The sequence below is a fragment of the Myxocyprinus asiaticus genome, chromosome 20, assembly GCF_019703515.2.
Source record: "Myxocyprinus asiaticus isolate MX2 ecotype Aquarium Trade chromosome 20, UBuf_Myxa_2, whole genome shotgun sequence".
Classification (NCBI taxonomy): domain Eukaryota; kingdom Metazoa; phylum Chordata; class Actinopteri; order Cypriniformes; family Catostomidae; genus Myxocyprinus; species Myxocyprinus asiaticus.
The window spans coordinates 46,603,421-46,617,998 of NC_059363.1; the positions used below are offsets into that span (position 1 = coordinate 46,603,421).

A 14,578-nucleotide genomic window follows, 5' to 3' on the forward strand; every position below is an offset into this window, starting at 1 on the left:
CCAGATCAGGAGAGCAGAAAGACTTGATAGAATGTACGTTCCTCTGATCACACCAGGATTTGTTGATCATAAAACATACACCACCACCTCTGCTTTTACCTGAGAGGTCTTTCGCTCTGTCCGCTCGGTGCACAGAGAACCCCGCAGGTTCAATGGCTGAGTCTGGAATCTCCGCAGACATCCAAGTTTCCGTAAGGCAGATAATGCAGCAGTCCCTCATCTCTCGTTGGAAAGAGATCCGCGCTTTCAGCTCGCAGAGCTTGTTATCCAGAGACTGAACATTTGCCAGTAGAATAGTGGGTAGCGGGGGTCGATTTGCGCGGCGTCTTACTCTGATGAGAACGCCGGCTCTGTTTCCCCTTTTCCTCCTGCATTTCCACGGCTGTGCAGCACAGACAAAGAGCTCCGCTTGTGTGTTTGTAAACAGCGGGTCGGCATTGAGGAATTTGAAGTCCGGTTTATGGTGTGTAATTGCTGAACCAATGTCCAAAAGTGTTTGTCTGTCGTAGACAATAAGGCAGACAACATCCAAGACAAAAAAACATAAGAATTGTGAACAAAACAAACAAAACACTACCATGTTGTGTCAGAGCTCGCAACGCAGCAGCCATACAGTTATTTCTTTATAACAGAATGGCACAATCATAAAACAAAACATGGCAACAAATAAAAAAATGAAATGACCCCTGTTCAAAAGTCTTCATACCCTTAGTTCTTAATACTGTGTATTGCCCCCTTTAGCATCAATGACAGCGTGCAGTCTTTTGTAATAGTTGTCTATGAAGCCCCAAGTTCTTGCAGGTGGTATAGCTGCCCATTCGTCTTGGCAAAATGCCTCCAGGTCATGCAAAGTCTTTGGTCATCTTGCATGAACTGCACGTTCGAGATCTCCCCAGAGTGGCTTGATGACATTAAGGTCAGGAGACTGTGATTGCCACTCCAGAACCTTCACCTTTTTCTGCTGTAACCACTGAAGGGTCAACTTGGCCTTGTGCTTAGGGTCACTGTCGTGCTGGAAAGTCCAAGAACGTCCCATGCACAGCTTTCATGCAGAAGAATGCAAATTGACTGCCAGTATTTTCTGATAACATGCTGCATTCATCTTGCCATCAATTTTCACAAGATTCCCCAGGCCTTTAGAGCTCACACACCCCCAAAACATCAGTGAGCCACCACCATGCTTCACAGTGGGGATGGTATTCTTTTCACTATAGGCCTTGTTGACCCCTCTCCAAACATAGCACTTATGGTTGTGACCATAAAGCTCTATTTTGGTCTCGTCACTCCAAATTACAGTGTACCAGAAGCTGTGAGGCGTGTCAAGGTGTTGTCAGGCATATTGTAACCGGGCTTTTTTGTGGCATTGGCGCAGGAAATGCAGACCATGCAGTTCATTTTTGTTCAAGTATCATCGTATTGTGCTCCTTGAAACAACCACACTGTCTTTTTCCAGAGCAGCCTATTTCTCCTGAGGTTACCTGTGGGTTTTTCTTTGTATCCTGAACAATTCTTCTGGCAGTTGTGGCTGAAATCTTTCTTGGTCTACCTGACCTTGGCTTGGTATCAAGAGATCCCTGTACTGACTGGCATTTTCAAGGCTTTGGATATCTTTTTATATCCTTTTCCATCTTTATAAATTTCCATTACCTTGTTAAACAGGTCTTTTGACAGTTCTTTTCTGCTTCCCATGGCTCAGTATCTAGCCTGCTCAGTGCATCCACGTGAGAGCTAACAATCTCATTGACTATTTATACACAGACACTAATTGCAATTTAAAAAGTCACAGGTGTGGGAAATTAACCTTTAATTGCCATTTAAACCTGTGTGTCACCTTGTGTGTCTAACAAGGCCAAACATTCAAGGGTATGTAAACTTTTGATCAGGACCATTTGGGTGATTTCTGTTACCATTATGATTTAAAAAGGAGCCAAACAACTATGTGATAATAAATGGCTTTATATGATCAGTCATATTTTCAAAATCAATGCCAAAATTTCACAATTTCTGCCAGGGTATGGAAACTTGAGCACAACTGTATATATTTATATATGTATTTGTAGTATATATAGTATATATAAAGTTCTGTGCAAAAGGTTTAGGCACTTAAGATGTTTCACAAAAGCATTTGTCTAAAGATGGTTATTTATATCTTCAGCTTTAGTGTGTCAATAGGAAATATAAATGTTAGACTCCCAAGCATTACTTTTGCAAATAAAAAAGATTAGAATAGAAGAACAGGGAGCTCTGCAACAGATGTCATTGCCCCCACAGACCCCTTACTGAACATCGAGTTAGTCTGAGATTACATAAATAGACAGAAGCAATTGAGACAGCCTAAATAGATAGGAGAACTGTGGCGTATTCTCCAAGAAGCTTGAAACATCCTATCTGCCAACAACCAAGAAAAACTGTGTCCAGGTGTACCTAGGAGAACTGGTGCTGTTTTAAAGGCAAAGGTGGTCACACCGAATATTGATTTAGCTTTTTTTTATGTTTACTGGAAAAAGTAATGTCATTACTTTGTATGACATTAATTGATAAATGAAAACTATTTATGGCATTATTTTTGAAGACATCCTCAATAAGCAACAATTTTCACCAGTGCCTAAAACTTTTGCACAGTATTGTGTATATATGTGTATATATATATATATATATATATATATATATGCATATATGCATACACATATAAAAATACATACCTATAGGTATATTGTGTATATATATATATATATATATATATATATATATATATATATATATATACATACATGTGACATGTTTGCATGAGATTCAGCTATTTGTCCTGTTAAGCAGAGAGATTTTTAAGCAGGATGTAGAATGTTATTGGCATGAATGTTCAGTGATTGACTTCTGTGTGTTTAGAGAGCTGGAGGAGAGAGTGGCAGTGCTCAATTCTGCCATCAAGAAACCAAAGTAAGTGAAGTTTCATTACCAACAATCCACAAATCTTTCTGGTATGATCTGTTTTTGAAATCAAGATGTTTAATTAAAGGCCATTTTATTCGATTCACATGAAATTTGCCATCATTCATCCTGAAAAAAGTTAGCATAAGATTATTTAATTTTTTATTAGTCAGCTTGTTTTACAGATTTGACCCAATTAAATACCTTGGCGTGGCCTTGAAAGACTTATTGACCTGTATCTTGTGAGCACAAGGATAACATTATGTTGTACACATGACATTTTGAAGACAAATGCCAAATGTCTTCAATTTCCAGTGCTGGGTGGCACTTTAACTAAACAGTCGTCATTACATTGTCAAAACATTTTTTTTCAAACAGCGGTAGCACAACATTTGCATGATCTATTCATTTAAATGACAAGTTGTGCTCATTTTACTGTGGATCATCTGGAACCCTGTTGATGACATTTCCGGCTATATTTGTTTCAGGTTAAGCACAGTGACAGAGATGTCAGTTGCTGTGGTGACCACCCGCTCACGGGAGGTGTATTTCTGGGGTGGTGGAAAGTTCACGCCGCAGAAGCTGGACATGTTTAAAGGGGGCAGCAGCCGCAGCACGTGTGCGCAGGAGAGATGCATTTCGCAGTCGTGACAGTAGAGAAAGAGCTGTACACCTGAGCTGTAAGTGTTGTGTCTTATTTTCTCATTGAGTACAACTGAACTGACCATCATTCTGTGTTGTTCATCATAAGTCTATACATGCATGTGTGGAAGGAGATACAATAAATGGACAGAGTAAGAAAAATAATGAAACAGAGATGAACATTCATGTGTTTGTAGAGTGTTCAGGGAGGGGCGAAGATGGTGGGTCAGCTGGGTCACGGTGATCAGGCCTCGTACCGTCAGCTGCGGCGTGTGGAGCGTCTGCAGGGGATAGCCATCAGACAGGTGTCCTGCAGTGCAGATTTCACCGTCTGCATCACCGGTGAGTAAAGACACGCTATTCAGTGCCAGAGAGTCTAAAAGCTGGAGTGTACATTTGAGAAAACAGTTGTTGAATTTATTATTATTAAAGACACTGAATGGGACTTTGTGCTGTAAGATGAGATATACAGTGGGGTCCAAAATCTGAGACCACAGAAGAGTGTTTCTTTAACTTCTGGCACTTTCATGTCCCAGGGATTCATTTGTATCAAAACAAACAATTTTCAATGTTTTTCTTTTTGTTATGTGAAGGTCTCATTAAAATTGACTTGGAAACTTTTAATCAGGCCTTCATCATTTATTTTTGGTACTTTTCAGTGCAAAAAAAGTGTAAAGATGTGACTGTTTTAGCTTTCAACATTAAACTATGAAAATCCATGTTAAAAATACAAATTATTACGTGTATAAAACAATGATCATCTAATCAACGAGTGAAATAAACACAAACCATTTCAATATTTATTGTGAAAATGATTTCTATACATCTCAATCATTTCAATCACACCATTGTGAAAATAAAATGAAATGTATTTTATTTTAAAGTTAGTGTACTAGCATGCTTGAGATGAAATATGAGACAAAACAAAGAAAAATCAATGGAAATATCACTTTTTATTGGCCGTCATTTCCTATTAAGCTGTAATATTGAAAAATTACTTAAAGTGTGAAAATAAGATCTAATTTTGTGTATTTATGACACATAAAATGTTAGCTATGAAAATGATCCAGCCATTTCATTTGAATAGCGTTAAAAATATCATTTCCATCAGCATCATTTCCAGCACAGAATTCTGTTAAACACAATACAGAATTTGAGATGTGCTGGAAATGAACTTTCATGACTTGAATGACATAAATCTCCTGTGATGCATCAACACACACTGTTAAACACTGTTAGTAGACAAATTAAATAATAGTGAGTGCTTTACTTTCTAGAAGTCCAAAGTGCCTGAAGTTGAAGAAACAGCCACAAATAAATCTGGGATTTAAAGTCTAATTTAAACTTACAAGTAACTGTTTTAAATGTTTCAAATCCTAATAATTTCAAAGAAAAATGACCATGTAAAATGATTAAGAATTATTAAAGGCGAAGATGCTGCATCACGCAAAAACAGAAGTTTTCCGTTACTGATGACAGTGTAAAAATGCGCTTTTCGCAGTCAGTCGTGATTAATTATTCTGCAAGTGAAAGCATCCAATGTAGAGATCATGTGATCATGGTGGCGGTCATGAATGTGCGTCCAGCACATTATAAAGCATAATTAAGCAGCTTTTCTGATATATCTAGAGTCTTAATATCATCAAAATCTATATTAGTATTTCTTTCTGTTTAAAAAATTAGCAATTAGCTAAATAAATAGTTTGTGCAACTTTTCAGATTCTGCACCATTTCTAGCTCACTAATCAAATGTTAGTTTGTAGTTAGTTTGTTGTTTGTGTTTGTATGAAGAGGTTTTCTCATGTTCTTTTGTCAGATGAGGATCAGATGTATATGTTCGGGTCAGACTACTACGGCTGCATCGGTGTGGAGAACGAGATGGGCATGGAGGTTCTGGAGCCGGTTTTGCTGGAGTTCTTCGAGGAGCGTCCGGTGAAGCAGGTGTCGTGTGGAGATAATCATGTGGTGGCTTTGACTCAGAGCGGAGAAATCTTCTCATGGGGATGTGGAGAACACGGTGAGCTCACTCGCACGATCACATCACTGATGTACTGTCAATCAAGATGACATCATCAGTGACGGTCATGATTTTTTCTCTCCGCAGGCCGACTCGGTCTCGACTGTGAGGATGATTTCTCCTCTCCAATGCAAGTGAGTGACACTCTATTATAGTTCAGGAATCAGGAAACAGAGATTGTGGAAAGTTGACAGTCCTGCAGTGTGACATCTTATACTTGCAGCTTTATGGTTTTCTATGAACATGTTTAGCTCCAATTATTTTAAGTTCTCTCTTATCTAACTCTTTGTGTCTCTTACAGCTTTGTTGTTCTTTCTAGCGATGTTTTGTTTTCTAGCTTTTACGGGAGGCTCCTGAACTTCTGGCTATCTTATCATAAATTTTATGCTGACTTTATGTGTTATACCGAATACTGATGTCTAAAGGCCAAGGAACTTTAATGCCTTTTTTGCTTCAGTCAGTAGCTATTTGCAGTCAATAGATGGCACCAATTAGCCATTCTAACTTGCATTTATAGAAAGAAAAATCCATGAAGTATTGTTGAAAACCAGTTAACAGTTTAGCACTCATTATACAGAAATATTTGACGACCCATTAAGTATTCTAGAGTCATGTATAAATTGTTTTATCTATTATATATCTGGATTATATTGGCCTCTTGATCCCTAGATTTTGGCATCAGTTATTGAAAATGCCTATTCATCAGTAGTTTTTTTGTTGTTGTTTTAATATCTTTTGTTTGTTGTTGTGTGTCACGTGTAGGTTGAGGTTCCTAAAGGTGCGTTCATTGACTGCGTGTTCTGCGGTAGTGATGGGACTAAAGTTTTAGCATGTGGCAACAATGAACTGAACAAACTGGGTCTGAATCAGGGCATCTCTGGCATCAAAAACCACCCGGGGGAAGTATGTACTATAAGCAGAACGTTCACTCTACAAACATACTCTGTTATACTTTATGATCTCATAAGATAATGGACTGTTACTGCTTTATTCATTAGCTCTGGTCTAAAATTCAGTGTGCTTCCTCGCTGCACAAGGAGCCTCACAAGTGACTGATTTGGAATACTCGACATAGGTGCGACACATAGCGCTGCTCGCACGAAGTGCACGAGACACTCGACTTGCGATTGATTTCAATATTTGATGTTAGTATGTTGCAAAGCTAAATGTGTGATACTCTAATAAGCATAACAATACACAGTACACACAACTATTGGTAAAATAGTCAATTTTTTGTTAGGTTGAATGTTTAGTGATACTTTCTGGTATTGAAGGAAATATATTAATCAACATTTTTCTCGTTTCATCCGCCATCTTGGATTATTTTTGTTTTTGCTTTGCTTTGATTATTATTTTAGAATTTGACAGAAAGAAGGTGTCTTAAATGAGGTACCTACATTTTGAAATAGTTTTATATCTGTAGTGTGCCTATGATGCTTTAACCCTCAAGTTCTCTACGGTCCTTTTTGACCGATTTGAACTTTTATTTTTTTATAAAAATCATATCATTCATCGCAGAGGTATAAAAATGTGAGACTTTTATTCTTTTTGCCATCTAAACACAAAAAAACTCCTGAAAAGATTCCATTTAGTTTAAGTGGTTTTCTGAAAAAAGTAACACTTGTACTGTTCATGATAAAATTTGACAGACCATTGAAATGAATGGGGAAATGAATGGGTGAGACTATGACACTGCCACTGTTCAGAACATACCCTCCCCCCCACACACACACACACACACACACACACACACACACACACACACACACGAAGACAGATAGAAATTAATGGGTGGAACTGACACAGCCACAATACAGATACTGTTACAGAGACCAAGCTACAATAAAGTGAACACTGAGGCCACCTATTGGCTAAATTTGCCATTCCTATGAAATTGTCATGTTTTTGGCAGATGCAGATCCAAAAATGCAGCGGATAAAAACTAAATGGTGTAATTTGAGCTTATTGAGGTCTAAATCCATAAAGTCCACCAAAATGCAAAAATAAATTGTGATAATGCCAGTAGTTAAGAGATGTGACACACAAAATGTGTTATTATTTTGTGTTAATTTGATTTGATTAGATTATTATGTATATTGGAAAATAGGTGTAACACAAAGACTGATCCGGTCAATTTTGACCAAGAACAGTATAAGTGTTAGTCCAGAATGAACAGAACTTGAGGGTTAAATGCTGCTTGCTTAGGTAGCTTAATAGGTTTTGGATCAGAGCCATTGATGACATCAGTGTAATTGAACATGTCACCTGTGGTTTGCTATTAAAGTAATGCTGTGTCTCATGTAGGGTTATCAGGGGATACCGTACACCACCACTCTCACTCTGGTCAAACAACTGTCACGTTTCAAGATCCAGTTCATCTCTCCTGGAAAAACACACACAGCTGCAATAGATGGTGATGTGTTTAATTCACAACTCACACCTCAGGTTTTTTACTAGTTCTGCTGTTGATTGTCTTATATTTGAGATTCATTACTTGTCCTGTGCTGTATATACACTACAAGTCACTGGTTTGGACATGTTTGACTGTATTCGGGTCAGTAACTTCACACACATTTTTAGCTGGATCTATTAAGATATTCAAAAATACATGAAGAATACAATTCACACAAAAGAGTTACTTGAATACACCTCTACTTTGACAAAAAAAATCTTTCTTTCTCTCTGTTCAAAGTCATTTTGATATTTTTTCTGGGGCTTAAAGTAAAAAAATTCATGTGGTGTAACCAGGGGTGGAAAGAGTACTGAAAAATAATACTTAAGTAAAAGTACTGTTACTTCTTAAAAAATTTAGTTTGAGTAGAGTAAAACTTTTAAAACTCATTTAAAAGTACTCATGAGTAGTGAGTATTGAGTACTGAGTTGTGAAATCTATGCCCTGTTATAATAAAAACTCTATGCTGCAATTTAAAAATGTAGCACACATACCGTAATTTACATTCCCTTTTATGGCTACATCAGTAATGTCCTGACTATACTTTGTGATCAGTTGAATGCCACTTTGGTGAATTAAAGTACCAATTTCCTTCTGAAACAGCAAAATCTGTACATTATTCCAAACTTTTGGCCACCAGTGTATATATATATATATTTCTCCTGATTTACAAAAAAGAAAAAAGAAAGAAACATTTGAAGGCTTATGATTGAAAGTGAAAAATGTTTTGAAAAACACTTTGGTGACAAATTGTACGGAAATATTTTTAAGGAGATAAGTTGGAGAAAATAGTAAAGGAAAAGCAGTGAACTTGTAAACTCCTTCAATAGTGTTTAAAAGGTATGTCAGGATGCACCTCATGAAGCTGCTTCTAGTTCATCATAGTCATCATACTGTAGTTTTCATATCTTCTATTATTCTAAAATATGTCAAATATTAATAATAAAGAATGAGTAGATGTGTCCAGCTTGTAAACGGTTTGGATTAACCCAGTGGACACTCACCATCTGTGTATGTGTGCAGAACGCAGGCGTCTGATGACCTTCGGCTGTAATAAGTTTGGACAATTGGGTGTGAAAGACTTGAAGAAGCATCAAGGAGTTCAGATTCTCGTCGGGGCCTTCGGAGGCAAAGTCGTCACTAAGGTGTCGTGTGGAGATGGATTCACTATTGCAGCCACAGAGGGTGAGAGGAACACACATTCACCCCGGTGTAAACTAACATCACCGTGTCTAATACACCTTTCCTGATGATTTCTCCTGCAGATAATCAGATCTTTGCTTGGGGAAATGCAGGTAACGGGCGTTTGGGAATGCCCCCTAATAAAGGCTTCGGCTCAGAGGTTTGTCCGGCTCTTCCTCGTCCCATTTTTGGTTCCCTGCATCACGTGCCTGATCTGTCATGCAGAGGCTGGCACACCATATTCACCATGGGTTAGTAGCACACTACATTTATTAGTGTTATTCTTGCAACTGTTTCCTATAAAAGATGATTCTCTGATTCCTTTTATTTTATTGTTTTTACAGAAAAAGTTCTGAACTCAAAAACCATCTGTTCAAACAGTAGCGGACTGTCTATTGGAAGTGGTAAGCACAGATTTATATACAGTATGTATATTTAGATTCTGGTCTTCTCATCTGATTGGCCAAGTAGCATTCCAGGCAGTATGCATCTGTGGGTGGACCATCGTACCTCTAACTTTCATTTGTGTACTGATGTTTTAACATTTATGTGCAGGTCAATGCTCGACCACTTGTGTGGATCTGGACACAGAGTCACCGACAGAATCCGAGCTGCGTGAGGGGATGTTGGGAGGAACCGTAGAGGCTGACATGGATGAACGAGGTCTGGAGACCCCCATATTCTCCATGGATAGCAAGACCAACGAGAGCTCATGTCCCTCATGGCTGCGGAAGGTGATTCAATCTTTAACATCTGCCGTTATCTTCTCACCAGCCATAACTTTCTCATCATGTTCCTCTGGTGTGACTGCAGGAGCTGATAGATGCTGAGTTCATCCCAGTGCCTAAAGAATCCAGAGACTCCATCGATCCGCTCATGTGCTCATACACAGAGAGCCGAACGCTGCCATATGACGAGCTCGACAAGCTCAAAGCTGCAGCCGCTGCAGCCACTGGAAAAAGCCTGATGGTGAGAGATCAGCTGCACACTAATGGAAATATGCAGTGTGGAATTATTTACCCATCAACTAACATTACTAATTTTCCCACTAAGCTGCAGCCGTGTGGAGTTAAAAAAAAAAAAACGTCATAGCTAAATGAATGATCAGTGCTGCAATTCCAGATGTTTCTTGATTTTGCGTAAATAACTGAAGCTGTCAGTTGTAGTATGTGTGAAAATATGCAGCACTAATTCATTCATAAGATAAAAGTTACATCCTATACAGAGTAAATCTCGTCGGAAAAATTGCTGAAGAAAAGATGTGTTGACGAAGAGTTTTTTGATTTCATCACTAATAACGAAGACAATTCACCAAGTGTTTTTTTTTTATTATTATTATTATTTTTTTAAAAAGTAGATAAAGACAAATCTAGAAAGAATTGATTGAAATAATCCAGAGATAGTACTGTATGTGCATTTGTTAATCAAATTAATTACATGATATGCCATTTAATTAATTTACTGCATATGTCAATATTTGCTGAGAAAGGCCCCCAAATAAAAAATAATTAAATATATAATGAATATAAGGAAATATATTTAAATAATTACACATATACTGTATGTAATTATTCAGATCATTACCATACATTACGGTATTGTTGCAGATGAGTAAAGCATTGATGAGACAATACAAAAGGTTTTTTTGATTTTTGTCAAGGATAAGTAAGATGAGATAATATGGGGATATATGGCAGCGGGGGCGTGGTCAAGCGTCCGTCCGGAGTGAGGGAAAGCGGTAAGGGTGCTTACACCTGAGCTAGATTATGTCTAACACCTGTCTCTAATTCCAGTGAGCATGGGGAGAGCGGCATATAAACGGCCATGCCACCAGCAGAGGCAGAGAGAGTCTGGCACAAGGAAGCCTACGATGCTTGTGAAGCTAAATGAGTTTGATTGTCTACGTGCCTCTGAAACTGTTGAGTCTGTGAAAGTTGTAAAGCATTGAAGTGGCAATTAAAAGCCTTACCTTATGCTTCCCTGTGTCCTCCTTCCCTAGTGTTGTGGAGTCTTTCACATCCATATGTAAGATTGAAATGGTGACAAAATGAATGTTCCCGTGTAGCGAATGAATAGGTGGCTGAACAAGAAATTAGTAGTTCTCAAAAAGATGGCATTAGTGAACAAACAAACTCAAATTGACTAAACAAAGCAAAGTTACTGAGAAATGTTATTAGGAATCCTTCTGCATCATGTTGCCTTGATTTTTCTTTTTTTACTTTATTCAACAATTACTTTTTAAAGTGTACATTTTGCATTTCTATGTTTTTATGTTGCTGTATAAAATGAAATGCCCTTATAGAGGGTCTCTACCAAAATGTGATAAATATTAAAGAAATACAGAGTTGACAGAGTTTCTTTGTTAATAATGATGCAGTTAACACTGCACAGGTACATGGACTGTTTCTGCTCCAGTAACTGAAGGGGAAACAGAATTAGAAGGACCACTTCCTGAACAGAGTAGCTGTAATTCTAGTCACATGATTTCTTCACAGATAAAGAACAAACTTTTCTGTTGTGTTTGATTTGCAGCCGACAACATGTGTGGATTATGAGCGTGTGAACGGGGTTGAGACGGGACAATCTGAGCAGAGTTGCTGTGGAGCGAGCGCCGAGCTGGAACACGTACGATTTTAACGTCTTCATGGAGTTTTCCTCTATAAACTGTGGAGCTGAAGTTATTGAATCTGAAATGATGAATTCATAAAGTTCTGTTGTGATTTTCAGCTCAGAGTAACAGTTAACTTCCAGGAAACCCAAATTCAGCTGTTACAGAAACAGGTGAGTTCAATCTAACTGCAGGTTCAAAGATGCTGTATGATTAATGCTCTATAGACTTACAAGAACTGTATATAACTGTTATAACACTTTTATATAGATAGCTGTTTTTGTATGTATTAACTACCCTTGCCACAGTTTGAAGTGTTACCACCTGGCACTAAAATGGATTTTATTAGGATTGTTATTATTTGATTTACAAAACATGTTTTGCAGACATTTATTCATTAAATGTAATATTTTAATATATATTTATATAAAATATAAATATGCACCAATGTGCAATTGAAGTGTCACATTTTCTCAGTCAGAGACTATTTAGCAGAGACGGGTCACTTCTATTTAAATGAATGGGAGAAAGTGTTATGTCCAACCAAGAAACTTGCACCCAACGGTCAACGGATGTAGATAGGAAGTCCCGCCTTACAGTTAAAAGAGCCAATCACCTTTTAGATACAGACATCGCCTGTCAGTCAACTCTAGAACGCACATGCGCTTTAGCTTTACAATCCGGGAAAATTGCCTGTTTGTGTAAAATGAGGTAAAAATGTGCAATTTATGATTCCAGTATTGTCAGATTTTATTGCTGAATTGAAATATGTTCTTTGATCGTAATCTTGACCAACCGAGATTTTGGTTTTTCGCCATTCAAGTAGATAAGAGCTGCACTGGCATGACTGGAAATAACCTCCTGAGAGCGTTCTAAAGATGGCCGACAGTGGACTGACTTGCTAGAAAGACTTTGTCTCAGTACACCTTTTTCTGGAATACCCCAGAATTTGGTAGAGAAAGTTTTTAAACAAACATCAATATGAAGACCAAGGAGCAACAAAACAACTCAAATTTTCTGTCTTAATATTCCACATATCTTTCAAACTTTCTTAAAGAGATTTGGTTTGATAAATTGTTATTAAATTAGTTCTCCTTTCATCTTCAGTTCAATGATCAGCTGAAAGAGAACGAGAGACTGTGGCGAGCCATTGAGAGCATCAGAGCTGGAGCTGATCGTCACAACATCAGTAAAAATCACCACTCCAATCACGAAGGCTAGTGAGAGATCCACATGTGATCCAGATCAAATCTCAGTGCTCCTCAGAAAGGAACTTTAAATTATGGTTATCGGTGGTAACGGTGAGTATGTTAGTCATGACTCTAAATTCTGGTTGGACGAGGCACGTTTGAGCCACGTGGTGCCTACAAACACTTCTTAACCGTGGTAAAATCACTGTAACACACAGCCTCTTGTGACTTATTGCTTTATTCAGCTGCCAAAATCATTTAGTGCCTTTTGAAACCAAAGAGTGTATCACAAGGTTCATGCTGCTGATGTCAAGCCAAAGCATTTCTACTTATATTTCAGTGCTGTATTATTATTATTTTGGATACCTACAGCACGTTTAAGCACCAGCCTGATCTCATGAACATTATGTGACCATGGCAACATTTCCGCTAAATGAAATTAGGTGCTTCATTACATGTTTGGCTGCAGTTTCCCAGTGAAACAAGGCAGGCAAAAGTGAGTGAAATGGTGTCTTAATCAGACATTTTCTGAAGCAACCACATCATTTCATGTCACTTCTATGATACTTTCATCTCACATGTCAACTCTTGTGCTTGGCTGGGCTCGAAACTCGATCTTCAGAGTCCAAAGTGAGTCCAACACTCTATCAGGTGAGCTACCGCGCAAGCTAATCACACTTAAATAAGTGCGTAAATGTAGATGAGTCTGTAATAAAGTGTTAAAATGTGTCGTTTTTCAAATGATGCTTTATAGGAAAAGTGTTTTGATATCATGACATAGTTGTGTGCGAGTAACAGCGCGAATAATACGTTTTATAAAGTCATAATCAGCTGTTGTACTCGTGATTTGTGTGAAAGTGAATAAAACACACAGTTGTTGTAGCGCCTCTAGTGTTCATTTCAGCAGGAAATGAAGAAACTTAGAATTTGGCATGTAAAAGTCAGTTTGCAAACATGTAGTTATAGTAACGTTCGTTCTATGAGACTAGGTTGGTAAGCGCTTCACATGAAACGATCCCTACATGATGAATATAATAGAAGTGCAATAAACAGTCGTTTTAGTCCACATTCTGCAGGATTGCTCAGAATGCCTTTTATCAGACTTTTGTCTTTAAAAATCATTGAAGACAATATTGTTTTACTATAGTATGTTTTTTAAATGAGTCTAAATGGCTCTTTTATAATAGGACTGTCAAGCAGATTCCCAAAAGTGCCTTTATATTTGTCTTTAACATCAGTATTAAGGATAGTTTTACAGTGTTTTTCTTTGTTGGTTGCACATCTGTCACCTTTTTAAGCTGTTCCCCCCATTTCCTATTCTTTGAAACTACATATCACATAATTACGAGACTCGTTTTTTATTCTTTATTCAGACACTGAATGATGCAGATTTGTAATAAAATATGTTTGGTTGGGGCAGTGTCACGTGTTGTATTTGTTGTTGATATTATATTATTTTATTTTAATATTCTTTATATACACACACACACACACACACACACACACACAAATGGCCAATATAATGGAGTTTGAAATTTATTAACCCTTTTTATTTTGAT

General features: G+C 37.6%; 1 protein-coding gene across 1 annotated transcript in view; it reads left to right on the forward strand.

Annotated features, from left to right (window-relative positions):
* The window catches only part of LOC127410933 (serine/threonine-protein kinase Nek9-like), a 28,191-nt gene extending 15,106 nt beyond the window's left edge, over positions 1–13,085 (forward strand). The window contains 16 exon segments of the mRNA XM_051646200.1: positions 2,887–2,937; positions 3,417–3,535; positions 3,538–3,608; positions 3,768–3,912; positions 5,387–5,587; positions 5,675–5,721; positions 6,350–6,490; positions 7,892–8,000; positions 9,063–9,224; positions 9,305–9,472; positions 9,566–9,625; positions 9,777–9,955; positions 10,035–10,190; positions 11,754–11,846; positions 11,949–12,002; positions 12,937–13,085. Of these exon segments, the coding sequence (XP_051502160.1) occupies positions 2,887–2,937; positions 3,417–3,535; positions 3,538–3,608; positions 3,768–3,912; positions 5,387–5,587; positions 5,675–5,721; positions 6,350–6,490; positions 7,892–8,000; positions 9,063–9,224; positions 9,305–9,472; positions 9,566–9,625; positions 9,777–9,955; positions 10,035–10,190; positions 11,754–11,846; positions 11,949–12,002; positions 12,937–13,050 (1,870 nt within the window). The 3' untranslated portion in view covers positions 13,051–13,085.
* The last annotated feature ends 1,493 nt before the right edge of the window (positions 13,086–14,578 follow it).